Raw genomic sequence first — 24,731 nt, forward strand, 5'->3', positions numbered from 1 at the left:
GTTTGCTGGTGAGGTTCAGATGGTGGCCCAGTGCAAAGGGTGTCTGTGACTGCCCTGTCACCATGCAGCCCTGGGAGAGGTGCTGCCGGGACGGGGTCTCGCTCTCACCTCTCTTCGCACAATGGGCTCAAGGTGCCCAACGCGCCAGGACAGGACTCCTCCACCTAGCTTGAGTTACAGCTCTCTGTCTCCATTTCACAGTCCCATTAGAAAATCTAAAAATAGGTGGTTGGAATCAATCCTATTGCAATTTCTCAGATCACTATCAAGAATTGGCCTGATCTCTTCAAACCATTCCTAAGGCAAACTCTTAGTTTTACATCCCCATATTTGGCTTTTGTTTTGTTTTTAAGCGGGGAAATCTAGCCTGTGTTTATGTGCTAGAGCAGTAGCTGGAATGATATCTTTACTTCTCACCAGTGCTTTTACACACATGCTTTTTTAACTAGAGTTTTCCTTACGATTGTTAATCCCGGAGCAGGAATTTCCTATTGCATTCCTCACAGCAGGAGAGCAAGAGGGAGAGGCTGCTCTTTCTCTAGCAATATCCTTTTCCACCCTTCCTGTTTATATAGCATTTTTGTTTAACCGGACGAGGCTGTCTGACAGTGACTTTGCCCAAGCTATAGCTGCCTTGCTCTCCATACGTTTGACGGGGTGACAGCCCACTCCCTGCAGCCTTTTGGGACCGCTTTTCCTTCACCTCCTGGCTTGAGCTGAGGAGCGGGTCAGGGAGGTAGGGCCAGCACTGGGGCTCTGATGTGACACTGCTGCATCCCTGCTGCACCCAGAGCGGCACCGCTCTTCTCCAAGGCTGGGACACGCTGGGGAAAGGACAAGAAGCTGATTAAAACCTCTCCCTCTGACACACAAATAGCTCGACAGACCAAAGAGGGGGTTTCAAAACGCTGGGTTTTCCAAAGCCTCCCTGGCCAACCTTTAGCGAGTAAGAAAAACAATGGATACTCCAGTGCCCTGTTCCTCTATCTTCATTTATCTGATGGGAAGTTGAGGCCCATCCCAGTTTACAGCTTTCACCACTACCTCAGGAACAAAAAGGTGATTTCACACGCGCCGAGCCCATGCAGCCCGACTGACGAGTCCCCGGGCAGTGGCCCTGAAGAAGGACTTCTCCCTGCAAGAACAGAAGTGGAAGATGCGATGTCAGCCTCATTCTCACTGGAACTGGTGATGGTTTGGGCACTGGTGTCGCTCAGAACAAGCTGGCTCAGCGCTTTCCCCAGCCCCTCAGAGGAAAGGAAATGAAACAACGAGCCTAAGTGAAGGAGGTGCTTTTTTCAGTGTCTAAACTGAGGATTTCCACTGACCACCTTCGTGCTGACCACAAAACCTACATGGAAGCGGAGAGGACAGCTGACCCCAGCACAGTTCTCTACTGACAAGGCAGAAAACTGAACCCCTGCATCTCAAGGGGATCTGCAAATATGCTTCACCCACAGCGTGACAGCCCAAGCCTTCAACAGCGTTTTGGTGCCTGGCTTTCACTGGTGTCCCACTGCAACATGAGGAGAATCCTGCGCTCCCACAAAAACACATACTCTGCGTTTTCCAATGCATTCCTGGGTATGGTGATGAGGATCTGGAAAGAAAACATCCCATGTTAGCTGTGATCCTTCTGAGCAGGAAAACACAACCTGAATTCTGGCCTCCTCAATGCAGAAGGAGCTCAGATAGAGCCTCAGGTACTTCCGAGGACTGCTCGCCCTCAGTTGCTCTGGCTCACCTTGGGTATTTCCAGAAGATATTCCAGAACCGATTTTATGGTAGATCTGGATTTCACCCTAGATTTTTGCAGGACAAATGATCTAAGAAACCATATGGTGCAAAAAGTAAATGCCAAAAAGAAAACCCCAGAAAAAAAGCTACCATTAAAAGTACCTAACTCATGGGAAAAACGACTATATACATGTTCTCAATACGTAAAATACAATTTATTGTATTTAGGCCATTCATAAGTATCAACACAATGTAGTATGTTTGAAACAAACATCTTACCAATAAATACTATCTAAACATTAATATTAATCTTTTGATCAAACGTGTACAGTGTATTGACTCAGTATTGCACAGTGAGCTCTATATGACATTTCCATAGTGCATTCAGTTTGTCACAGGGAGAGGTTGCCACAAATATTGCAAAGCATCAGAGTTGACTTTTCTAAGTCAAAACAGCTGAACTACTTCAATTAGGGACTGAAGGCTGGTACAAATGTCAGCCTCCTAGATTAATGGGTTATGGATTCATGGAACCTAATGTTTTCATGAATGAGGAGACTCTGTTTCTAGTACAGTTTTTATAGAATTGTAAAAAAAAAAAACAAAACCCTTTCAAACACAATGAGGATATTATCATCAAACTTAGGCGAACAGCCAATCCCAGTGATACAGTGATCAGCTCACTCCAGTGAGCTTGTTTTCTCTTTTTTCAATCTGAATATAAATCGTATCTTTGATCTTTGCAGCAATGTATCTCACCACTTGCATTCCAAAGGCCAGACCCCACAAGCCCCCAGCTTTAACTCCAGCGCTTTGCTCCCTCCGTGCCTCTGCTCAGGTCAGACTCGGTGCCTGTCAGAGTGAGCAGACGTCACACACTCTAGTCTCAATAGTTTTCAACTTATAAATACAGATATAATTTCCCAACAGGCCTATAATTAACTGTATCTCAGCTTTATCTGGTCAAGTCATAATTCTACAGCATCAGCTTGGCATGGGGGTAGTCCTGCCAGTTTGTACTGCGTTACCGTGCTGACACAGAGGGCTGGGTGCTGCCCGCAACGTGGCCGGCTGTACCGCTTCCCTGAAACCCAGCGGCTCCTGGGTCAGACGGGCTTGCGGGCTCCGCTGAGCACAGTATCAAAAGCTGGCAGGACTGCGGCTCACAGCAGGTTTTCAACAGCTCGCTGTTGTTCATTCTCAAGTCCAACTACAACAGAGCTATGTCCACGCCCGTAAGGACCATACGATTTGGCTTGTAAGGTCTGACCCGCGTTTGCATGAACTTCTGCTGCTCTGAAACTGCAGGACCTTAAAACGGGCATATACCGCCTTAACATACATTTAAGCTACGTCGCCCTGCCGAAGTGGTGTGAACTGCTCAAAGTGCAAATAAGAATCATGACCATAGAATGACTGTGACTGACTTGGAAAAGATTCGACCATCAGTCCAACGGCGCTTAGTGCTTAGCGTGTAGTATCCCTTAGTGCTTAGCATGTAGTATTCCTTTAAGTAAAAGAAAATTCACTCACCAAGTGATACAATTAAAAATTTCTAAGAAACTACTGGTTAAGTATTACCTCATGATTATGTAAATCATGTTTATATCCCTCATCTTTGCAGTTTATCATTTTGTATATATTTAGATTCTTTATATTCAGGTAACAGAGATGAAATACTTACTTCTATTTAAAAAGACGGTAGGAAAAACCAGGGATTGAAAGGATTCATTTTTTGTACAAAAAATACATTTTTATGACAACAGCCGGTACCTTCACAGTAGGTCCTTTGCTCCTCCACTTACTACCAAGGTTCAGTCATCCATAATGCCATCATAAAGTATCAGAATTGTTTTTCTTTCCACTTTCTAACACCAAAATAATGCACTACAACGGAATGTTTCCAAAGTCTTATGCTACATCCTGATAAAATCAGGAATCTTTTTTTTCTTTTCTTTTTTTTTGTTTTTTTACTTTAAAAAGGAACTCAATTCATGCAAATGAATACATAATATGCACCGAAATACTCAATTCTATGATACAGGTGACTTCAGAGAAAAGTCCCTTTATAATCATCTAGACTAGTTCTAATAAAAGAAGATAGTTTCAAAACAGAACTAAAACCATTTCATTTTACTACATGTTGATGTTTGCTATGTGTTCAAGCAGATTACATTTTCTACCTAGCTGTGTTAATCTGTGGGCTGTGTCACTCTTCTGTAGTGTAGCAAATATTTGATTTTGAGGGGTGGCTTTTTTTATGCAGTTGTTGTAATCCAGAGCATCTGTCTTCCTTTGATTCTGCGTACAGGATCTCAGGTCAAGCCCAGATCTGCAGAGAGAGAGTTGAACAATCATTTATGACATTGACTATTCTATCAAAGGTTTAATTAAATTTTGGCAAGGCAGTCAGATTAGTGGTACAGTGTACCAGCAGCAATATTATTTAACCCCTAAGTTCAAAATTCCCTTAACAGTTTGGCTAGCACTTCGTAAGGACTTTTTTTTGTATTTGAATTTTCTGTTCGTGTTCTACACTGTGGTTTTATATCCTCGTTCATCCCTCTAGAGCCAATTTTCCTGTAACAACCCTTCCCTTTTGCCCCCTTTTTTTAAACAATCAAACAAACACGGAAAGAAGCACCCGAGGCAGGTACTCCCAGCACTTACTCGGAGAGTGTGGTCCCAGGAGCCCGAGCAGAACGCCGTCCCGTCGGGAGAGACCCGCAAGGTGCTGACACGATTTTCATGTCCAAACAGGATGGATACACGGGAGCCTTTCAGCACATCCCAGACATTTATGGTGTAATCATTATAGCCTGCAAACAGTAGGCGACCTGCAAAGAGAATGAGGTTTTGCAAAGTGAGGGTTTGAGGAGGGAACACGTCTTGACTGCAGGAAGGGCCTTCTGCGGGACGTTCCTCACCCAGTGAGCCACAACCCAGCTTTCCCGTGCCACCCTCTGCAGACAGCCAGCCCTGACCGCTGCAGCCCCCGTGCTAGCTGTGCTCCTGTCAGACACCCCTGCTCCACTAAACACTGAACCAATTAAAACGTATTAGTTAAAAACATAGTTCAAATTGAGTTAAATTATATAGAATCTGTTCAGTCATTAGAGATGGGAGATGACCCATCCGATCTAGTTAAAGATGTCCCTGCTTACTGCAGGGGGTTGGAGTAGGTGACCTTTAAAGGTCCTTTCCAACCCAACACATTCCATGATTCTATGACTCCAGATCACGACAGACTGAAGAGCACTTCATCAGCTAATGCAGGGTAAATAGTATTTTACTCAGACTTTATGCAAGAAGTCGAATACAAATTGTTGAATGATTAGTGGACAACTTTGTAAGTGATTCACTGTCCCCAACAGGACAAGCTGCTGTGCTTGTGACCATTACAGAGACCTTTGTCCCTCTGTCCCGAGCGCAGGGCAGTTCACCACCCTCTCATCCCCACGCAGGTGACTTGAGGAGCTTCGCATTTGTTCTGGGGCAGGAGAGAGAAGACTTGAGCTCATGTCTCCAGATCTGTAGTTAGAAAGGGTAACGTCTCTGTCTTCATGCTCCTCTAACATACTTTTCCTATCTATTAATCATTTATTATCCTTTTATAAACTATTTATGTAAGTGCGCTTAATAGTCTAGTTACATTTCATGTTTCCTTTGAAATGTTTTTAATCATTATTGTGAAATTCTAGCCCAGCTGTAGTTAATGGCAAAATATTTCCTGCCTTCAGCAGGGCCAGGAAAATACTTTTCATTGCTGCAACGAAGCAACAGCCAGCTAGGTTATTTAAAGAGTAATTATTTTTACAGAGGCAAAAAAAAGCTTCCATGCATTAAGTGTTTCTTTTGGTACTTAGTATTACTTTCGATAATTTTTAATACAAGTGCTTTATAAGATTAAACTGGCAAAATTTTACAGTTCCCCTCAAATCCCAACACTAGGATAACCTCCAAAGTCCAGGTCTCACCGCTGAGAGAGAAGTCCACACTGGATGCTCCAAAAATGATGCTCTCTTTGGAATAAATTGCGACTTCTCTGTCTGCACGAAGGTCATACAAACGACACTGGATTAAAACAAAACCAACACACGTGTCTCAGTAAAGGCTGGAGTCAACAGCTACTACCTTTCATTGAAATGGCTTCTTCTGCCATTTCTGCCTGCTGGAACTAGGACTCCTTTGGAGTCTAACAGGGATCTCAGCAACGCAAGGCTGTTTCATATAAATTGAGTGAAGAACTTGCCTTTCCAAACTGCTTCTCTAAGCCTCCAGCCTGTCCTGCTATAAAGACATGAGTGGTGGGCTTTGGACCATGGCTACCCACTGAAGGTCCCTCCACCCTCTTGCTTCCCCACTCTGGTTTCTTACATATTAGGGCACCCTGCTGCTGGGGAGGTGCATGGGGAGACAGTCTCTAAAGACAACAGTTTAGCCTCAGCTGGAGCCTGGGAGACAGAGGATTAATGCTCTGGTCATCTTTGAGAACACGGACCACAGGGCACGGTGCTCAGACAGTCCCTTGTCACAAGGAAGCCTAGATGGTAGTCCTTGCTCCGAGTAAGGCGGGACTGCAAACAGCCCCTTGCCCTTCTGCGAGGCCTCTCTGACTGAAAAGCCTACGTGAAAATAATTCAAGTGAAATAATACATTTTTATACAGATCTTTGGTTTTCATTTCTCATGGAAAATCCCCAATCACCTCTGCAACCTGCACTTCCTGTTTTTATCATTTGCCAGCGAACTTAGGCTTGTTTAACATGGAAATAATGTATAGACAGACCAGGCTTCATTGCCATGCAGAAAGGCAGTCTCTTAGCCCTGAAATCCAAATGCACTTCTGAAACTATTTGAACTGAAAACCTTCCTCAGTAAGTCAAGTTTAAGCAAACACTGGCAGGATGGGTTTGCTAATATTAAGACTTTACTCAAGAAAAATGGCTGGTATTCAAGCCTGCACATAAAGGATAGGCTGTTTCACTCGCAGGGCGGTGGGGAGCTGCCAGGTGTGTGAAGTCCAGGTCTCCCAGTGCTCCCCACTGATGAATAATCCCATCAGACTGTCCTGACAGGGAGTCGGGGTCACCGCAGGTGACAGCACTGCCATGTGAGCACGCTTTTATGGCTTCCCTCCAGACAGTCAGGATTATCTGCTCCTTGAAATCCCTAAGCATATAAATCAGGTCAAGGATACCAGCCAGTGTATCGGTCCCTAACGCTGAAAATACCAACCTCTTCGTTTAAAGAATGAAGTAAATGGAAACTGCCAAAAACCTCTGTCAAAAGTACAGAGATGGAATTTCCCATTCTCCTGCTTAAGTCAGGGGTGTCAGGAATAGTTAAGAGAGAAAAACCCCGTCAAATAAATTAGTAAGCACAGCAGCCTAGAGCCTGGGGTACTGGGCATAGAGTGCTCTCATTGGAGTTTAATGATGGACAATTTCTCCATCTCATTCCCTCAGCACCTCAGGTGCTCACAGTACCACATCTGAATGTGTGGAGAGGGACTGGGTTCACCACAGAACTAGAGGTATTAATTTATAATCACAGCTTTTAAGACCTAAAAGCAGCGTACACTCTCTCCAGAAGAGCCTTGGAAGGTCTCCACATCCAGTGAAGACAAAGGGAATGTTTCTATTGAATTTAGCTAGTATCGGAGCAGACCCAAAATATGCTCTGAGGGCAGAGGACTTTAGAAAGAGTCTTCACCCTCATGCAACTCAGCATGATGTTTGAATAAACAGGAGAAACAAGGTCCCAGGTGCCTCCTAAATGTCTGCTCTTGAGTTACACTTAACTGCCAGCTCAGTCCCTGCAGGGCTGTGGTACAGGCAGAGCCTGGTCCGCCACGGGGACTTACCAGCTGCAGTGAGAGCCACCAGCATCACCCAGGGGCCCAAAGGCACCAGGAGGTAAGTGGCATTTTGCATACAATGTGTTGACCAAGATTACCTGTCAATACATACTGTGCCCCTCCTAGCAGCTTGCTCAGAGATAAAGTAAGAGCTATTGTATCATCTAGGGTGTCCTGGATGCGGTGACTCACCGCAGTGAAGAGTGTTGGCACTGAGTCAGGGTGACAGGGAGGAGATGTACGTGGCCAAGGCCACCCTGGGGCCAGGGAGGCCAGCTGACCGGGGCTGCCCAGCTCCCCGCTCAGCCCACCGCTCCTCTGCTTGCCGGGACATGCACATTCATGTATGGGCTCCCTTCATGCCCCTGCGCTGGCTGCTCCTTTGGACACAAAGTGCAGCATTTCATCTGGTTCCTCCCATGTTGTCACCAACAACTATATGAACACAAATCTCTTCCAGTAAGGCAACTAATTTTGATCATGACACTTCAAAACATGGAAAGTCTGAAATGAATATTTGGACAGTACCTCATGTAGAAAAGTTTGCAGAGGTGACCTACAAAGTGTTTCTACATTTTCCCTATAGCATTATATATAGTATTTAATATATATTATATTATACCATTATTATTTCTGCAATTTTGGTATCACAGTCCCAGTTTAGTCACTTAAAGTCCTCTGTGGATGTGACCTAGTCTTTCTGGAAAATCTGACTTGGGAAGTAACAGAACTTCCCTAAATTAAGTTGCTGAATTAACATACCGTGGCATCGTCTGAACCAGAGGCAAAGGCATCTCCACTTGGGTAATATCTGTGCATAAGTAAAAAAAGACCAGAACACATTACATTACTTGGATGAGGTCAGACTTCAAAAATAGAACCAGCGCATTGCTCAACATCGCAAGTGTGTCCTCTCCCAGAAACATACTGACCTGACACTGTTGATATCTGAATCATGGGTCTCAAATGACTGGATGCACTGACCAGACCGCATATCCCAAACCATGGCTTTCTTGTCACATCCCTAATAAGACAAAAAAATTCACTGTGGAAATGGTGACATTCACCCCTCACGTGCTTCGTACACATCATCAAGCCCAGCTACATTCCAAGGTTCTGAACATTGCAGCTCTGAGGGGATTTAACAGCAAAGCAGCCGCAGAACTGGCTGCTCTGGTACCCCCACACCTGCTGCAGTTGCAGTTAGGGCTGGAGCCTCGGCAGTGCTGCAGACCAGCACGGTGGGGTGCAGACGGGCCGGGGGTGTTTGGGTAGGCGGTCCCGTACTCACCGGCACGCACAGCCCTGCTCTGCCTCTACTGCCACCGTACCGGTGTCTGCAGTACCACCATGCCACAGTGCTGCATAACTGACTCACTCCCTTACCGCCTAACAGGCTCAATATAAAAAATTAATAACCAGCATTTAAAGTTTTATAACTAATTCTTTTCATACACTGAAATAGAAAATGAAATAAGTGCATCTGGAGGGTCTCTCGCCCAGCCTCCCACCAGAGTTAACCCCTGCACCCATGCGCTCAATGGCATGGTTGGCATGAGAAAAGAAGCACAACAGCACTTCCTCTCATTGCCAAGCTCTAACCTGCCCTTCCGAGCTGTGCTTTGAAAAGCTCGTTGAAGACTGCGAGGTGCTCAGCACCCCGAATGCTCTGGGCAAGGGGCTCAGCCCATGTGGGCTGCATCACCCTTGGGGCAGGAATCATCTCATAGCTGCAGGGCCATGCCTTCAGCTGCAATGTCTCGCTGCTGTCACAATCGCGGTGATAGGAAAAAGAACACAGACTTTTCTTGTAGGAGTGATGGGAGATTTGAATAAATACACCCCTGCTGAGAGGCAGGCCATAGGCAGGCTCCGCTCTGGGGGGCTCAGCCTCTCTAAGGCTGCGTGGGAAGCAGAGGGCAGGCCAGGCGGATGCTGCTTCTGCCGAGCTAGCGTGTCCTGCCCAGCAGATCATGCCACACATGTTATTTATTTTCACGCAAATATGATTGCTAATTAAATTAAACAGTCTTTTCACAATTCACATCTTTCTCTCTCTTTTTTTTTTTAAATTCTCTTGTTAAGATGAAATCCCTTCTTCTTTTTTTACTAACGATGTCATTATTTAAAAGAGGTAATATTTCTTTGTTCTGACTTGTGGTTTCTGCACAGGGGAAGCCAAGCAGGATCAAGAACATTTTGGACTCAGCATATTTCCCTCTCAAGCCCCGCCACAGCCCAAGCCCAGCCCTTCGTATTGCTTCCATGTGCACTGCTCTTACTGACCTCTCTGGGAGTCTGGGGGCAAGACCAATCTGACAAGCTGGTGCTTTGACTCCTAAGGTTTTGAAGGAGAAACCAGCAACCACCTGCAGAGAGATGGGCCCCCTGAGGGCTATCCCACTCGCCCCAAGGAGCAGCGCTCAGAAGGCACAGAGCACAGCAGCCTGGGATGCAGCCCTGAGCTCAGCCAGGAGGGTTGGGATGTTCAGTGAAGCTGTGAAATGTAACAGCACCCAGTCTACACGCTGATGTATTGGCATTGCTTATTCCAGCTCGAGGTTACTGTTTTACACAGGCACAATACACAGGGAGTCTCTCTGTGCCACCATACCTTCAGGTTGCATTGTTTTGGCTATACCTGCATTGACACGGTATCAGACAGATCTTCACTGAAGTGGTATTTTGCATGTGATGAATTAAGCGAGTCCCTGTAAGCATGGACATGCCCAAGCTGCTATATTGACACAAGTATGACATATTCTCCTAGCAGTACCATAGCTGCTTGCGATTCTTTGCCCTATAATAAGCTGAGCTGTTCCCAGGGAGAACGAATCTATCCTTTCTGGGAAGCAAGCTCGGTGACAGGAAAGCCCGGGAGGAGTAATGCACTCGGATGGAATTAGCTTTCAGTCACGCTTTGGAGCAGCTGTGCAGGCAAACTGGGCCAGTGTGCTGGGCTCTGCTCCTGGTGGGCCAGCCAAACTTGACAATAAAGCCGTAACTGAGGAGGTCCAGGTTTATTGTGTAGAGATGGGACCATGACTCCGAGCACAAGTGGAATCTCCTAATCCATGGTCACCACCCTTTGGCACAAGGGCCATTTACATCAGCAAGCACAAGACCAGCCCTGAGCCAGCACTGGTGGGGCTCCAAAACCAGGTACCTTCTGCAAAGTTATGGTAGCAACCTGCTCCAGTAAGAGAGGTCTTCTCTCAGCTCCTGCCAGCTCCCACCTGCACACTCAATTTTGGATGTGGGAAAGACCAGGGCCATCTCAAAAAGGAGCTGAGCCCCATCCCACACACCTTTATGCCTTGCCTGCCTCACTGCCAGGCTGTGTGCCAATGGCTCAGCTGCCTGGGAACGGTGATCCCTCAAGCAGCAGGACAATATTTGGAAGATGCCCTGGGTACTCCCAGCAAGGTTTGTATGTTCCTCTGGGCCAGGACAGGGAGCGGGCAGCGTTCGACTGACGAAGGGGCTTTAAATGCCTCTGGTACCACTGGAAGGCACAGGGGACACAGCAACAGCTGAAGATGTGGCCACACCTCATCTCCCTGCTCCAACTTGTAGGAGAGTTTAGCCAGCGCCCAAGCTACCCCTTAGCTTCTCGGGAGCGGTTGAGGGACTTAGAGGCACGCACGTTATTTGCAGCCCCACTTCGATGCCCAGAGCAGGCCCCTGGCACACCCCGTCTGGCTCCAGAGAGCTGGGCAGGAGACATGAGCCAAATGTGGGAAGTCATCTGCTGTGACAAGCTCCTATCCACAGGGGCTCACACCTCCGCTGCGGTACGAACCCGCTGCTCTAACTCTGAGCCTTTCCCTTCCCGGGAGAGGCGTTGTTTTGATCTCGGGCTGGATTGCTTTGGTGTGGGGTGGAATTTGCTAAGTAAGCAGAACTGCAGTCAGGCTGGCTGGGTGGGTTTGACCCCACAGTCAGAGGTTTAATTTGCTCCAGCTTGGAAAATGTGCTTGCAATGAGTGGATTGCACTAAGGCTTCCAACACATACTCCAGCACTCTCTCAATATGATCACGAGTCTCCTGCTTTGCTGCCTTTTCCCTTCCACATTCATTAATTTTATATTATGGTAGGAATCTCCTGCTTACCCCAGAGACAAATGTATTTCCCGTTTCAGAAGGGGCCAGGTCCAGGCACAGGACATCAGCTCCATGGCCATGGAAACTCTGTAGAAGCTGCCCGCTCTCAACATCCCACAGAGCACAAGTTCCGTCTCCACTTGCTGTCAGGATCTACAGGATGTGGCAAGAAGAGTCATGATAGAAAAATCAGCAGATGATCTTCAAGTTCACCGAGATACAACTGACATCCTATACGTACACCAAGGACAGCTTTGATTTAATGAAATATTATGCAATAAATCAAAGCCATAAAACCAATGTGAATCTATGCATAGTTTATGTTTTCCACTTTTAAGGAAAGACATTAGACTGGAAAGGAGAGCTGTATTGACACAGCTATACCTACACCGTGTTTCAATAACGGTCGGGTTTGTGCAGTGGGGTTTGGAGACCTGATGGCAATAAGGGTCTGACGGCATTTCCATATATTCCAAAAAGAAGGCAGAGTCAGACTGGTATTCCTGTCTGCCCCTCTATTTAACCCTATCCATATTTAGGCTGCTGGAATTCAACCCGGGTAAAGAGAAAAACTGTTGGAGTTAAGTATACCTGTTTAACTTTCTAAATTTTTTTCTGCTTGAAATAGCCAGGTTACACCCAATTAATTGGGCTTAAGACATGGATTTTCTGAAAGGGGAGTAAGCCTGTCTAGACAGTTGTTTGGTAAGTCCATCACCTCTCACTTGTCCAAAACCACTTGTGTGTGAAAGGGCTTGAACATACACTGACTGAACATAGCTCACGGCTTCCCTCATCTGCTACCGTGCTTGTAGAAAGCACATGTGATCAGGGCTTGTTATTGTGGCTAAATCCTGATGCTGCTCAATTGTTCAAAATTTCCCCTTGGCACCCGAAGCTGTTATGCAGTCACAAATTCTGTAGGTTGCAAGAGTCCCTGTGCACCGGCATGGAAGGGGGCAAGGGTGAATTCGGGAGGGCTCAGTCTTGCACACAGGGTTTTCTCAAGGCCAGTGAGAAAACTCAAGGGATCACAGTGGGTAGTTAGAAGTTAAAAAGAATATACTCTTCAAGAAGAAAATGATCACACAATCATGAAACCATTCACAGAGTTGCATAAAGGTTAAACACTGAACATGTTTGACAGATGCTCCAAAAACTCCTCCCATAAACAGAGGTCTGCAAAGCTGCAGAACAGACTGTTCCAAAGCCTCCAGCAGAGAGACACTAATACTCTGAGATGATAATAGCAGAAAAAAGTCCTGACTTGTCTTTCTGGCCAGCTTTTGAGCTTAGATCAATGAACGTCTCTGTTCTGTGGAATATTTGTACTTGGCTGAGGAATGAGGACTTTCAGCTCTGAGGATTTGCTCTTGTAATAACGTGTAAGAAAGATATGAAGGGAACAGGAGAAGCTAAAAGTGTAAGGGAAGGGTCTATTGGCAACCCAGAGCTCCAGCTAATGCATAAAGAGAAATCATAGAATCACTTAGGCTGTAAGGGACCTTTCAGGTCATCTAGTCCAACCATCAACCTAACTCTGACAAAACCCATCACTAAATCGTATCTCTAAGCGCTCCGTCTACCTGTCTTTTAAATACCTCACAAATGTTATGGACTCAGCCTCAGAGTACTGCTATCGAAAACCAAACCAAACCAAACCAACTCCAAAAATCCCAGACCAGAAGGGAATTAACAATCTTTGCTATCGGACTCTGGCTCACTGCACGAGGCTGGATGGATGGGGATCCTCGCCTGGCGCCTGGTGGCAAGAGACAGCACTTGCATGGGGCAGGGGACAGCAGGGACACAGCCCCTGCTGCCAGGGGCACACACACCGGGGCCACCCTCACCTTTGCCTCTTCCACCATGGCCACGGGCCTCATCCTGCTTCTCAGCCCTGCCGCACTATGGCTGCCTGCCCTATGCACAACACTTGAGATCCCAATTAACTGTTGCTATTAATACACAGGGAGCGTTGTCACGTGGGGAGCATTATCACACCAAGGAGTGGCAGATACCTAATTTAGGAAGCGAAGCTCCCCGGCTCTCTGCATACTGAGGCGGGGGAGGCTCTCTCTGGCAAGACTGATGTGGGGCACCGAGAAGGAGGTGCGTAGGTCGCCCAGCCCTGCAGCTCAGCGCTTGGCTTGGCCCAGGGTGGGAACGTGACGAGGAGCAAGGATGGGACCCCCTCTTTCTGCACCCACACAGCCTGAGAGTGGCTTTAATCAACGATGAACCACCCCCACATCTCCTCTTTTTCCATGGCGCTGCCAGATGCCCATAGGCACACCAACTCCTAAACTCCCACCCCGTCTTTCATTCCTCTGAGGGAAAACCAAGCTGTATTTTAAGCGAGCGGCCAAGGCAGAGCAGCAGCATCCACAGCACCGTGCAGTGGGTGCTGTGGGGGCACCAGGCTGGGGGACACCTCCGCCACGCACCCAGGCTGCTCCAGGACAGGTGCCACATCCCTCGGTGAGGCCAGCTGGGAGAGCAGAGCTGCTCCGCACATGGCTGGGAAAGCTCCTGCGCAGTGTACTTCTTGCTCCATGCACCCTCAGTTACTGAGTAATTTTAATTCTGAAGCCATTATGTAAAAAGAAGAAGATAAGAAATCTGGGATTCTCCCCTACGTAACAGTGTCCTAACAGAAGCCTGACCAACCCACTTGCTTCTATTTGTTTCAATAACATGTAGTGCTACAAATGATCACTTATAAGCCTATCATCACAAGAAAATTTCTTTTTAAAGTCTCCAGAAAAATCTCTGAATCACTGAACATAAAGCATCTAAATCCACCGTGGTATTATTTAACAATAGTAATACATCACCTTCAATATTAATGCAGTTTGCTGTATTTAATATGGAGAAAAAAAACCCAACTTTCCTTTCTTTTTTTATTACGAAAAATAAATAACTATTTTTCCTTTCATAGGATTTAATCACAATGCATATAGGTATGGAAAAGAAAAGAGAGTACTGGTTTTCTCTCATCAAAAACATGCCCCTTAATTTAGACTGCTCTAATTACGCCGGACTCCTGCACAGTAAGGTCAGGGCTGAGCAAGCCTGAGCTCCGGGTACCTCCACCACTTGTTTCCATGGCAATGGACTTAAATTAGCACCTCAGAGTCATTACAGAAACCATAGAGCGACAAACAACAACATATTCTTGGGCATCTCATGTCCTGAAATAGAAGCAATGAGAGCTGATATTTCCTTCAGAAGAGCTCCAAATATCTGGACAAGGTATTGCCTTTCCAGCAGCTCTGCTGACACGGCGAGCAATGAAAATGCTCCCTTCTGCCACTTATTTTGCTGCAGAGCTTCAATCGAATTAAAAAAAACAGAGAGGACAAGGGGATTACCCTGGCTCCTTTCATCATCTTTCGTGTTCCTGGAGAAAGAGATCTTTGAGATATTCGCTACAGAGGAAGGCTGGCCTGGTCTCAGAAGATCTGCATTTAGTTCCTGGCTTTGCCATCGTCTCCCACTGTGCTCCAAGCCCCCGGCTGCGAGATGGGGATAGCGTCACTCCTTTCCCTCGAGGGAACACACCATTGCATTTACAGACAACAGGGCTGGCCCTGTGGGGCCATCCTCAGGCTCAAATATCTCACTTGGGACAAACGAAAAATATTAAGAACGAAAGCAAAAGCAAAGTTGGCTGAACATCCGGGACAAAGCAGGCAAACAACACAGTCTCCGTTGGCTGGCAACCTGGTCTTAGCCAAACTGGGTTTTAAACTACTTGTATTAGTTTGAGCTCCTAAAAGCACAAGCCAGCAGAGACGCTGTGAGCAGAGGACACACAGGTACCAGCGAGCTCCCTCTGCAGAAGCGACAGGCCTTTGCAAGGTGCAGGCAGGACAGCCTGGCCACGGGCTGTGACATGCATTTCCTTACAGCAGCTTTTGCAGCACCTCCATTGCCCCCAGCGAGGGTTTTCCAGCAGCCCCGGCGTGGGGCAGGACATGGCCCTGGGCGCCCCAGGTGCAAGGAAGGTTACTGGCACGGCGTACGAGTGCAGCTCATGTTAGGTGTCGCTGGAGGGTGAGCAGCGGGTAGGGAATGCATTTACCTGCATGTCTGAGTTAGTGAAGCTGCAGGCAGACAAGTAGTTTGTGTGCATTGCAACCGATTTCTTCTTTGCAGCCATATTTTCATTTTTGTCAAATGTCAGAGGGTACACAGAACACTTGTTGTCCAGGCCACTAAAGAGAGTAATAATAGCAATAACAGAGAGGAGAACTGGTTAAAACTGCAATGACAAAAGGCGAGTGGTGATAAGAAGGAAACCACCTGTCGGTGCTGCGCTGCCAACCCTTACAAGTACCGACTTCCCTGTATTGTGCTGCCCGGGATCTCCCCGTACAGGGAAGCCCCAGCTGCCTCACCAGCCTGGCTACTTTACAGAACTTGAACAGCTGCGCCTCAGTATTTTTTACCCTCATCGAGTTTATAAATGGCACTGAATGAAACCTCACGAAAGTATAAACTGGGAGGTGACATAGCAGTCACCTCAGGGTTAATGTTTCACATACAGTCAAGCTGCCACATTTCTGTTGACATCTGTCATTGAGAGGATCAGTATTTAAGCATCATTATTTATCTACCTTAATAAATTTGACCCAACTCCTATGGAAGAGACGGTATAGCAAGCAGTGGGTATGAAGACAGGGCTTTTAGAAGAGTTTGGAAAAAAGGCAACACTGACTTCTGTAGCTGGCGTGTCGCTCCTGAACACCAGTTGCACCAGTTAAGCTGTGTCTTTTCTAAAGGTCTGATTTGTGTCTGGCCCTTTTCTAGAGCCGTAGGAGGTCAGCCCTGTCCTGGTCCCTGGGATCCCGGCACACCACCAGGTGCTGGTCCTGTGTCTTATATTACATGCACGGCACTTACCCGACAGCACAACAGAACTACAGAATTAGGTAGTGCAATGCGTATATGCCCTTCCTGTCTCTCTTACAAGTGTGAAGACAGAGCTTTCTTGTCATTCGTTGAGTTTTAGTCAAAAACATACAGTTTCCGGATCCCCCCTCCACACACATTTCTGGAGTCTGCCTGTCTGTCTCAGTCTGCTGCTTTCTAGACTTGCAAGCTGCACAGTAAAGTCTCCCTTTGTTCCTTTCTCTCACCCCAAGCTTGTTTTTTCTGTCTGATCCACCCAGTCCTTTTTTAAAAGATGTTTTGCCAACATCTCATCTCTTTATTTATCTATATGCATAAACTCCATTTTTTCAAACCTGAGCCCTCAGAAAACTTGGAGAAGATTATCAAGGATGGGGTTACTTCTCCCCACCCCACTTGGCAAGTGCTATTCATTTGCTGGTGATCATTAATGACTAACCTTCTGTACATCATAGGAGAAAGAGTGCAAAGTAAGAACAGGGTTAAAACCACTCTCCCTTAGAAGATATATCCAACACACACAACTAAACTGGAACAGGGAACTTGCATGCATGTAGAATTCCTAACCCGTGATATAAACGCTGAAAGAGGATTATTTTCCATGCTTACACAACAAATGTTATTCCACTGAAGTCAGTGGAGATAATGCATACAAGCCATTATGGGAACAGAATCAGAGGCACTGAATGCAGTCCTTCTACCCGCAATTAAGGCATGCAAACTTCTAGCTGTCAGCATCTGAAGGCACCAGGTCACCACAACAAACGAAGCTTCTCTGTGTAAGCAGCTTTGGAAACTGGGAACTTACCCACAAGCAATGGCACATCCAGATGGGGCATACGCACACGCCATCACCCAGGTACACGGCATCGTCACTGCATGTTCCTGAAACACAGCATCTCTTTAAATGGGGATGTCACTGTTTCTCTAATCGGTGTAAGGAAAACAGTGTAGAGTAGTAAGTTCAGTATTTCTGTGGGACATCCTTAGGGTCAGTGAAAGATATAGGTGTTTCCCCCAGCCATAACTCAAAATCTATAACTCAAAGGGCTGGGACAACCCTTACTGCAGAACACAGCAGAGCAGCAGGAGAATGGCTAGCCCCTCCCTGACACTTCCCACCTTATTCATGAGCCCCAAACAGATCATACAGCATGTTTTATTTGGGTTACTCGGTGCTGTAAAACGTCCCCACTGCTGCCCGTGTAAAAGTGAGTTACAAACAAGGTATTTTTTCCCAGCTGTGTGAAGCAGGGTGCTGCGAGGCAGCCCTGGCAGGGCTTGGAGGAGCAGCGGCACCATTTCACAGTGAATACCACAGCTGAAGGATCCCGGGTGATCACATAGGGCACCCAGTACGGGGGTTACCCAGGGAGGGCCTCTGTTTTGCTGTCTGGGTTTTGTCCCCAGCAGGGAGCCCTCTCTGTCAGCGAAGATGCTGGATCCTGCTGGAGACCACAATAAACGCCAGTGCCCTGATGGGGACTTTGCTCAGAGACATGTCAAGGGAGATGGTTTACTCTGGGCCCCTTGGTTTGAGGTGCTGGTGGAGGTCTACATGTCATCCCATCATCCCGCTGCCTCTTGTGACACCTGTGAGCCCTTCAGCCCTCCATCTTATCCCACCGTCATTTGCCCTGTGCACAGAAATATGACTTTTGTGGAAGTTTCACTTACCTTGTTGGTAGTGAAGGAATCCCACACGATCACCTTCCCATCCTGAATGAAAGCACACAGAGAGAGAAACTGAGGCCTTCCAGAGACATGGCTGTCAGTCTGCTTCCCAGATTTGGGGAAAACTCTGCTGCTCATTTCCATCCCCCCAGTCTGCTATGTCATGACATTTTTGTCTCCGTTTTAACAACAGCACAATGGTCACAACGAAGCACTAAGGAGAGGCTCCTCAGTAGTGTGTTATGTCTTTTACCAGAAGAAAAGCATATCTCCTCCTCACCGAGATGACCGATGTCATCTCAGAAGATGGAATTATTTATTTATTTATTTCCCTTCCCTTTTAGTGGGTTTATGAGAACTCTTGTCACTTGCAGCACACGCCATGGACAGGACCACCTCCTCAGGAAACTGCCACTAGTGAGCCCTCACTTGCCTCCTTTCAGCCACAATGTGTTTCTCCCAGCCTGTAATCACCACCTGCAAAAGGGTCACCTCTCCCAGGTCGTATCTGTCAGTGGCTCAGTACAGAACCTTGCAAATACAAGAGGTGACCTGTGCTACAAATCACTCGCCAAGCTGGCGGCACTCACGGGCACTATTTATGGACATTGCACTGTTTATTCATCTTCACTTTCCTGTCTTTTCCTGGTTTTCCCTTTACTGCTCACTACGCTTACTCAACCTTCAACTATCCATTGATACAATCTGCTAAATAGGCATTGTAAGAACCCTCCACAGAAAGCAACACAATCACTTTGTGTACGCCAGCTACACTCATGCCAGCTACTTTGCCTTATGCACATAATGCCCTGTATCGTGAAAGCAAAATGTTTATTTCTGAGCAACAATTATTGCTGTACCTGGACTCATTGCAGTTCTTAAAATAGAGTAAAAAATGCATTACAACTTGCCCGTTCAGCTTTCTGATCTACACACTGGCATTTTAACCACTTTAAAAAATGTGACATTAATTATTTAAAACTATTCTCTTTGCTGAGATTACCATGAATGGTAAAAACTCACAGTAACTGAAGGTGGCTTGCAATGCAGATTGCCTATTTTTATCCCTCAAGTGAGACCCCTGACAGATTTCATATAGGTCAATGAACAGCTGTGAGACGCAACAAGCTCACTTGCTGCCATACTGGGCTCAGGACAAACCAGGGGATCTAGAAAGTAATTATCTCATTACCTCCTCCAACTCATGAGACTGGTCTTGAGCAGGTGTTAGGACTGTTTCTCAAAATGCCCAAGTAAATACAGTAATTTTGGCAGGATGTTTGAGGCTTTCAAGGTCACGTCAATCATACAGACTACAGAAAAAATTTCTGTGCACAGAAATCTCTAGAAGAATCAACATTTCTTCCCTTTTCCTGATTATTTTCTCCGAACACATAAACTGAAATCATTACTAAATGTTTTATCTGTAAAGAACAAGGAAATAAAAGTGGCCTCAGATGAATTCTATTTTCTACTGTAGTAGGGAATATGGGAAAAATCTGTATGACTGGACAAGAAATGTTTAGGGTATTATCCATAACAGGTGTAGCGATGATCAGAAGCTTGGATTTATGCTCTCTGAACAAATACATTGCCAGTGAACTGCTCTACGGGCATCTTTAAAACATTTACACTATACACAGTTATCATCTGCAAAGAGTGGCACGTAGCACAGCCAAAAGATTTGTACAGTGCCCAACAGTAGCTTTGAAAAATGTCTGCCCAGCAGCATACCTGGGAAGAGCTCACAATTCTTCTCTTGTCTTTGCACCAGTCCATACAGAGAACTTTATTTCCGTGGCCCTTCAGGGTCCTCCTGGTCTTCATCACAAACTGGCCCAGCGCCTCCACACGCTCTGCCACCTGATGAACTGCAAACAGCTGATGGTTAGAGAGCCCTGCACCAAAGCCCAGGCAAATCTCTATGTTTATGTGTAACGACACTTGGAGAAATTAATCTATGAAGTTTGAGTCTATGGTGCAAGCCAACAAACTCTGCTTCAGAGCTGGCAGGTGGTAAAACCAAGGTGGGTGGCATATGAACATATTCACCAGATAAAGAAAAGGATGAGTTCACTCAGGGCTTGAGCTCCATGGCTGTAGCAGATAAAGCTCTTGCAGATCATCGCACCCAAGTGTAACTGGAAAACAGATTACCCCCTTGCCCCCTCTTCTTGGGAAATCCTCAATCTGACTGAGGCTTGAAGACTCCAGCCTAACACATGCCTCAAGGTACTCAGCGGAAGTGAAGACTACTACTGGGTCTTGGAGGAAAAATCATACAAAAGAAGTGGGTAAGCATCAAACCTCTGAGGTTTCAATGGCAAAACACCTGTGCTGGATGTGAGACTCCCAGACACAGTCAGCTCTCGGCACCGCAGCGGTGGTGCAGTGTGATACAGGTACTAGCCACTGGTGCTGGAGACTGCTGTGCTGTACCATCCCTTCTGGTGGCCAGGGGAGCACTGAGGGCCAGGACACAGCTCTGAGTAAGCAGGGAAGCTTGGCGTTTCCTCTAAGAGTGCACTACCCAACTTCTCAACAGTGTCCACGGACGTGGAGGACTTCACAGGTGGGTCAGCTTTTTCTTTTATGAGAAAGAGAAACAGAGGGGGCAGGCGAGCAACTTTCCTGAGTAGCATCCTCTGGTGGAGAAGTCAGTTCTTTCATACCTCATTTAATAGCAGTACATTCAGCTGATATTGTTAAAAACCCAACAAACTTACATTTCCAATTGTGCAAACTCACTTTGACAGAAAATTCATCCCACTGCAGCTGACACAACTAAAAGGTGTCTCATGTAACCCTGATGTCTCATGCTGGGGTCATCTGCACATGTCTGGGAGAAAGCGTCATCTGAGGAAACCTATTTGCTCTGCTCCAGCATTGTTCATCCAGCCTGGAGCTGAGCAGGGCCATGATGTGTCTTGGCACCCTGTGGCAGCTCTGACACGCTTCACACGCAGCATCAGGGAGGGTGGGAGTTGCTTCAAGTCTCACAGCAGAATAGGGGTCCTGGGGCAGGAGAATCTGGCACCAGAATTAAAAATGACTCTGTCTAGAGAAGAGCTAGTAGGATCCAGTGCTTCCCTGTGTTGTATGTTTGTCCGTGTTGAAATCTGAGATGATCCAGCTGCTGTTAGCTAAGGGGGCAATGCCTGACTCAAACCTTTTGAAATAACTGCAGAATCTCACATGCTTTAATGAGCTGGTGGAAGAAATCTTAAGCTTTTCAATGCCATGCTGGAGGCTGAGCTCCACGTCCCACATGGCAGTGATTGCTCTGGAGCTGCATTGCTGCTTCACCCTTTGTCGCTTTTCCAGAGCTGCAAGAAAGCTCATGGGCTTGGAAGGTCTGTCACAGCCAGAGAGCAGGCATCCTTAACTTTGAGATCATTCCCTGGCACAGGGTCAGGGGAGCAATCTCTGCCTAAGGCAGAGACTAATTTCTAGTGGATTAGCTTTTCAAGAGTTGTCTTTCAAAACCACCAGCCCCACAGGCTGTGCCAGAATAATGTTCTCACCCGAAATCTCTGCTCGACCAGTCTCACCCAGCCAGGAGACAAGTGCTGTCCACCATTCCTGACAATTTGTCCATACCATCTCTAACAGGAGGTCAGAAGTGAGTTTCTGAGAGAGTACTATATCAAACCACTGAGCAAAAGAGACGTTTTCCCCTACTTTTGCCCATGGAAATCTGCCAAATGATCCAATCAAATGACATGAAAACACGGGACAGGAGGTTATTATGGCAGCTGGAAAGATGCTTGTGTCCAGAACATATCTGAAAAAACAAACGTTTCACAGACAATGGGCAAAGCGTTTCCATTATGTCAATGCAGCCGAGACTCTGTGGAACTGCCTGGTTTAGCCCTCCTGATTCTCTGAGGACGCTTATCTCCGACCACAGCCATAATAATCCCGCACCCGCCTAGCACAGGTTTTAGAGTCAGATAATTATTTTGAAGCATTCTCCGATACTGTTTCAAGATAGTTGAAAATTATGCAGTGAGGCAAGTAGATCAGCTAAAGCCAATAAAGAGCTTGAGTTTCACAAAGGTCCAGATAGAACAGGCTATTTTCCTAAAACATAGCATTTGGCCTGAACGGGAGGTGTGGACTTGATGCAGATACTATTGAGTCTTTGATCTTTTCTGTGCTGGAAGTCAGTTGGTCCTAATGGTCTCTTCTGGCCTTAAAAATGTATGGATTGCATGAACAGAACAAACTGTTTTATCTACACCTAAAATTTTAAGCCATTGAATCGAATCCTTAAAATTGTAAGTTTGCAAATCAAATGCACGTTTGGTATTTCCTTTTTCTATCCACATTTTTGAGAGCTGCTGTTCAAAACCAGTTGAACAAATAAGGGCAATCCTAGTTCAGCCAGCTGTTTGTTTTGGGAACCATAGAGGGAAAGTCATGGTCAGAGGAAAAAAATGCAAAAGATACAATTTTAGATTACGAAAGAAAAAAAACCCCAAACCCCAAAAACAGAATAGAGGCTTTATTCTGGAACTTACAACCTCTGCAGAAACAGTTCTTGGGGATAATTTAAGTACAAAAAAGCTCTGATACAGAATCGATTAAATAAAATATGAGGGCACATAGTCCTAGAGAAGCATAAGACTTTTGTCTTAGAAATCATGTCATGGCTGTGTAAACACAGCATTCTAATGTATGTTTACAGATTTGACGTATGACAAAGACATAAGTATCCCATGACTAACAATGACACGCACAGTTATAGTGTCTGCAATCACAGGTAAAACGCTTTGTAAGCAAAAATGGATTTAAGCCTATGCTTAAGAGGTCTGTGAAACAGAAGCCCCACTACTTCTGATACAGAAATTATACTGTAGTAATACAATGATCTATGGTAATATTTCTGTAACGAGGCTATCTCCATTTGTTTAATGATTCCTATTAATGGGACACTCGTATAACATATGATTGCCTAATTTAGACAAGAAAATGCTCTATTTACTCCAGAAAAAATTCTTTTAGCCCTCCCCCACCTTAAATTTAAGAATGTTTGCCAGTGTCTTAGTCTTACAAAACACTAAGCTAAATCACTGGATACAGGCTCAGATTCCTTTTCAACATTTAAGCCATCAAAACAGATGAAACAGAAGTTTTAATGACCCAGTATTATTTCTAATAAAGCAAGCGATATGATTTCAGGGGTATACAATAATTTACATGTTTTTTCTCAAAAAAAACCCCCAACCTACATTATATTATATCATTGTAATTGTAAAAACGAAATAAAAATAAAAGTATTTTTATATCTCAGGACAGGATTAACACCTATTTGAGAAGCTTCATAAAAAATAAGGTTAGCTTATTTTTTCCTGGGGGGGGGGGGGGCGTGGGGAGAGGGCAAGGTTGAAATCTGTTCATGTCAATTCTGTTACATTGACGACAGATCTTGAAACTGCAGCTGATAATGGTCAGTTACGCATTGACAGCTCGAGCATTGACGCACGCCGCACCTCTGAATCAGCACTGGGTCCCTGAAAGTTGTTTCCTTGGGTAAAGGAGCTGTTTTGGGAAACAACGTTCTTTTTTTAAGCCCTTCTACCTTGTGTGAAACCCTGGCCTCATTAAAGCAAATTCCCGTCAACTTCCGCAAGGCTGGGTTTAATCTTTGTTTCTGCCACTAAGATGTGCACTAAAACGAAGCAAATCAACCTCAGAATCCACTGAGGGGGGGATATTTCACCCTCCTTTCCCATCCCAGCCTCCACCAAAGGCAGGGCGCAAAGCCTTGAGCCCAGCCCGAGCCGGGCCAGAAGCACCCGCGGCCGGGGGCGATGCGGGGCCTCGGGGCAGTGCGGTTGCCGGGGGCTGCGGGGCCCCGGGGGGATGCGGGGCGCGGGCCGCCGGGCCCTGCCGGCACTGCGGGGCCGCGGCCGCCGCGGGAGGCCGGGCCGCCCGCCCTCCCCATCCGCTTCCCGTCCCCCCCGGGCGCGGAGCCGCCGCGCATTGTCCGAGCGGCGCGGCCCATGGCGGAGCAGGGCATCCCCACCGTCCCGACGCCAGGGGCGGGCGCGGGGGCGGCTCTCCCCGCGGGGTGCCTGCCCTTCCCGCGGGGTGCCTGCCCTCCCCGGCCTCCAGCTGCGCAGCGCCCGTGTCGGGGCGGCGGCAGCCCGTGCTCCCGTCCCCCCGGCCCCACTCACGCTCCACGTCGTGCAGCTTGGCCCGCTCCTCCTCCAGCTTGCCCTTCAGGCTCTCGGCCTCATTTTTCAGCGATGCCAAGGTCTCGTTCTCCTGCAGCCCCTCGGTTGCCATCTTTGCAAAGGAAGCGGGGAGAGAGAGGAGATGAGAGCGGCTAGGAGGAGGAGTTTGCTCGCCTGGCTCCCGGGGATGCTGCCGAGGCTCCTGCTGCCGCAGCAACGGCGCCGGAGCCGGCCCGGGCTCCCTCCCCTCCTGCGCT

General features: G+C 46.8%; 1 protein-coding gene across 1 annotated transcript; it reads right to left on the minus strand.

Moving 5' to 3' along the window:
* Nucleotides 1-1,938: 1,938 nt before the first annotated feature.
* On the minus strand, nt 1,939-24,731 carry GNB5 (G protein subunit beta 5). The gene is made up of 11 exons (XM_054215271.1): nt 24,475-24,731; nt 20,027-20,163; nt 18,296-18,337; nt 17,427-17,503; nt 15,789-15,921; nt 11,711-11,854; nt 8,529-8,620; nt 8,359-8,407; nt 5,715-5,811; nt 4,408-4,574; nt 1,939-4,069 (listed from the first exon to the last, which is right to left on the minus strand). Exons 1-11 carry the CDS (start codon nt 24,584-24,586, stop codon nt 4,058-4,060), a joined length of 1,062 nt encoding a protein of 353 aa, XP_054071246.1. The 5' UTR covers nt 24,587-24,731; the 3' UTR covers nt 1,939-4,057.

Source organism: Rissa tridactyla, chromosome 9, assembly GCF_028500815.1.
Source record: "Rissa tridactyla isolate bRisTri1 chromosome 9, bRisTri1.patW.cur.20221130, whole genome shotgun sequence".
Classification (NCBI taxonomy): Eukaryota; Metazoa; Chordata; class Aves; order Charadriiformes; family Laridae; genus Rissa; species Rissa tridactyla.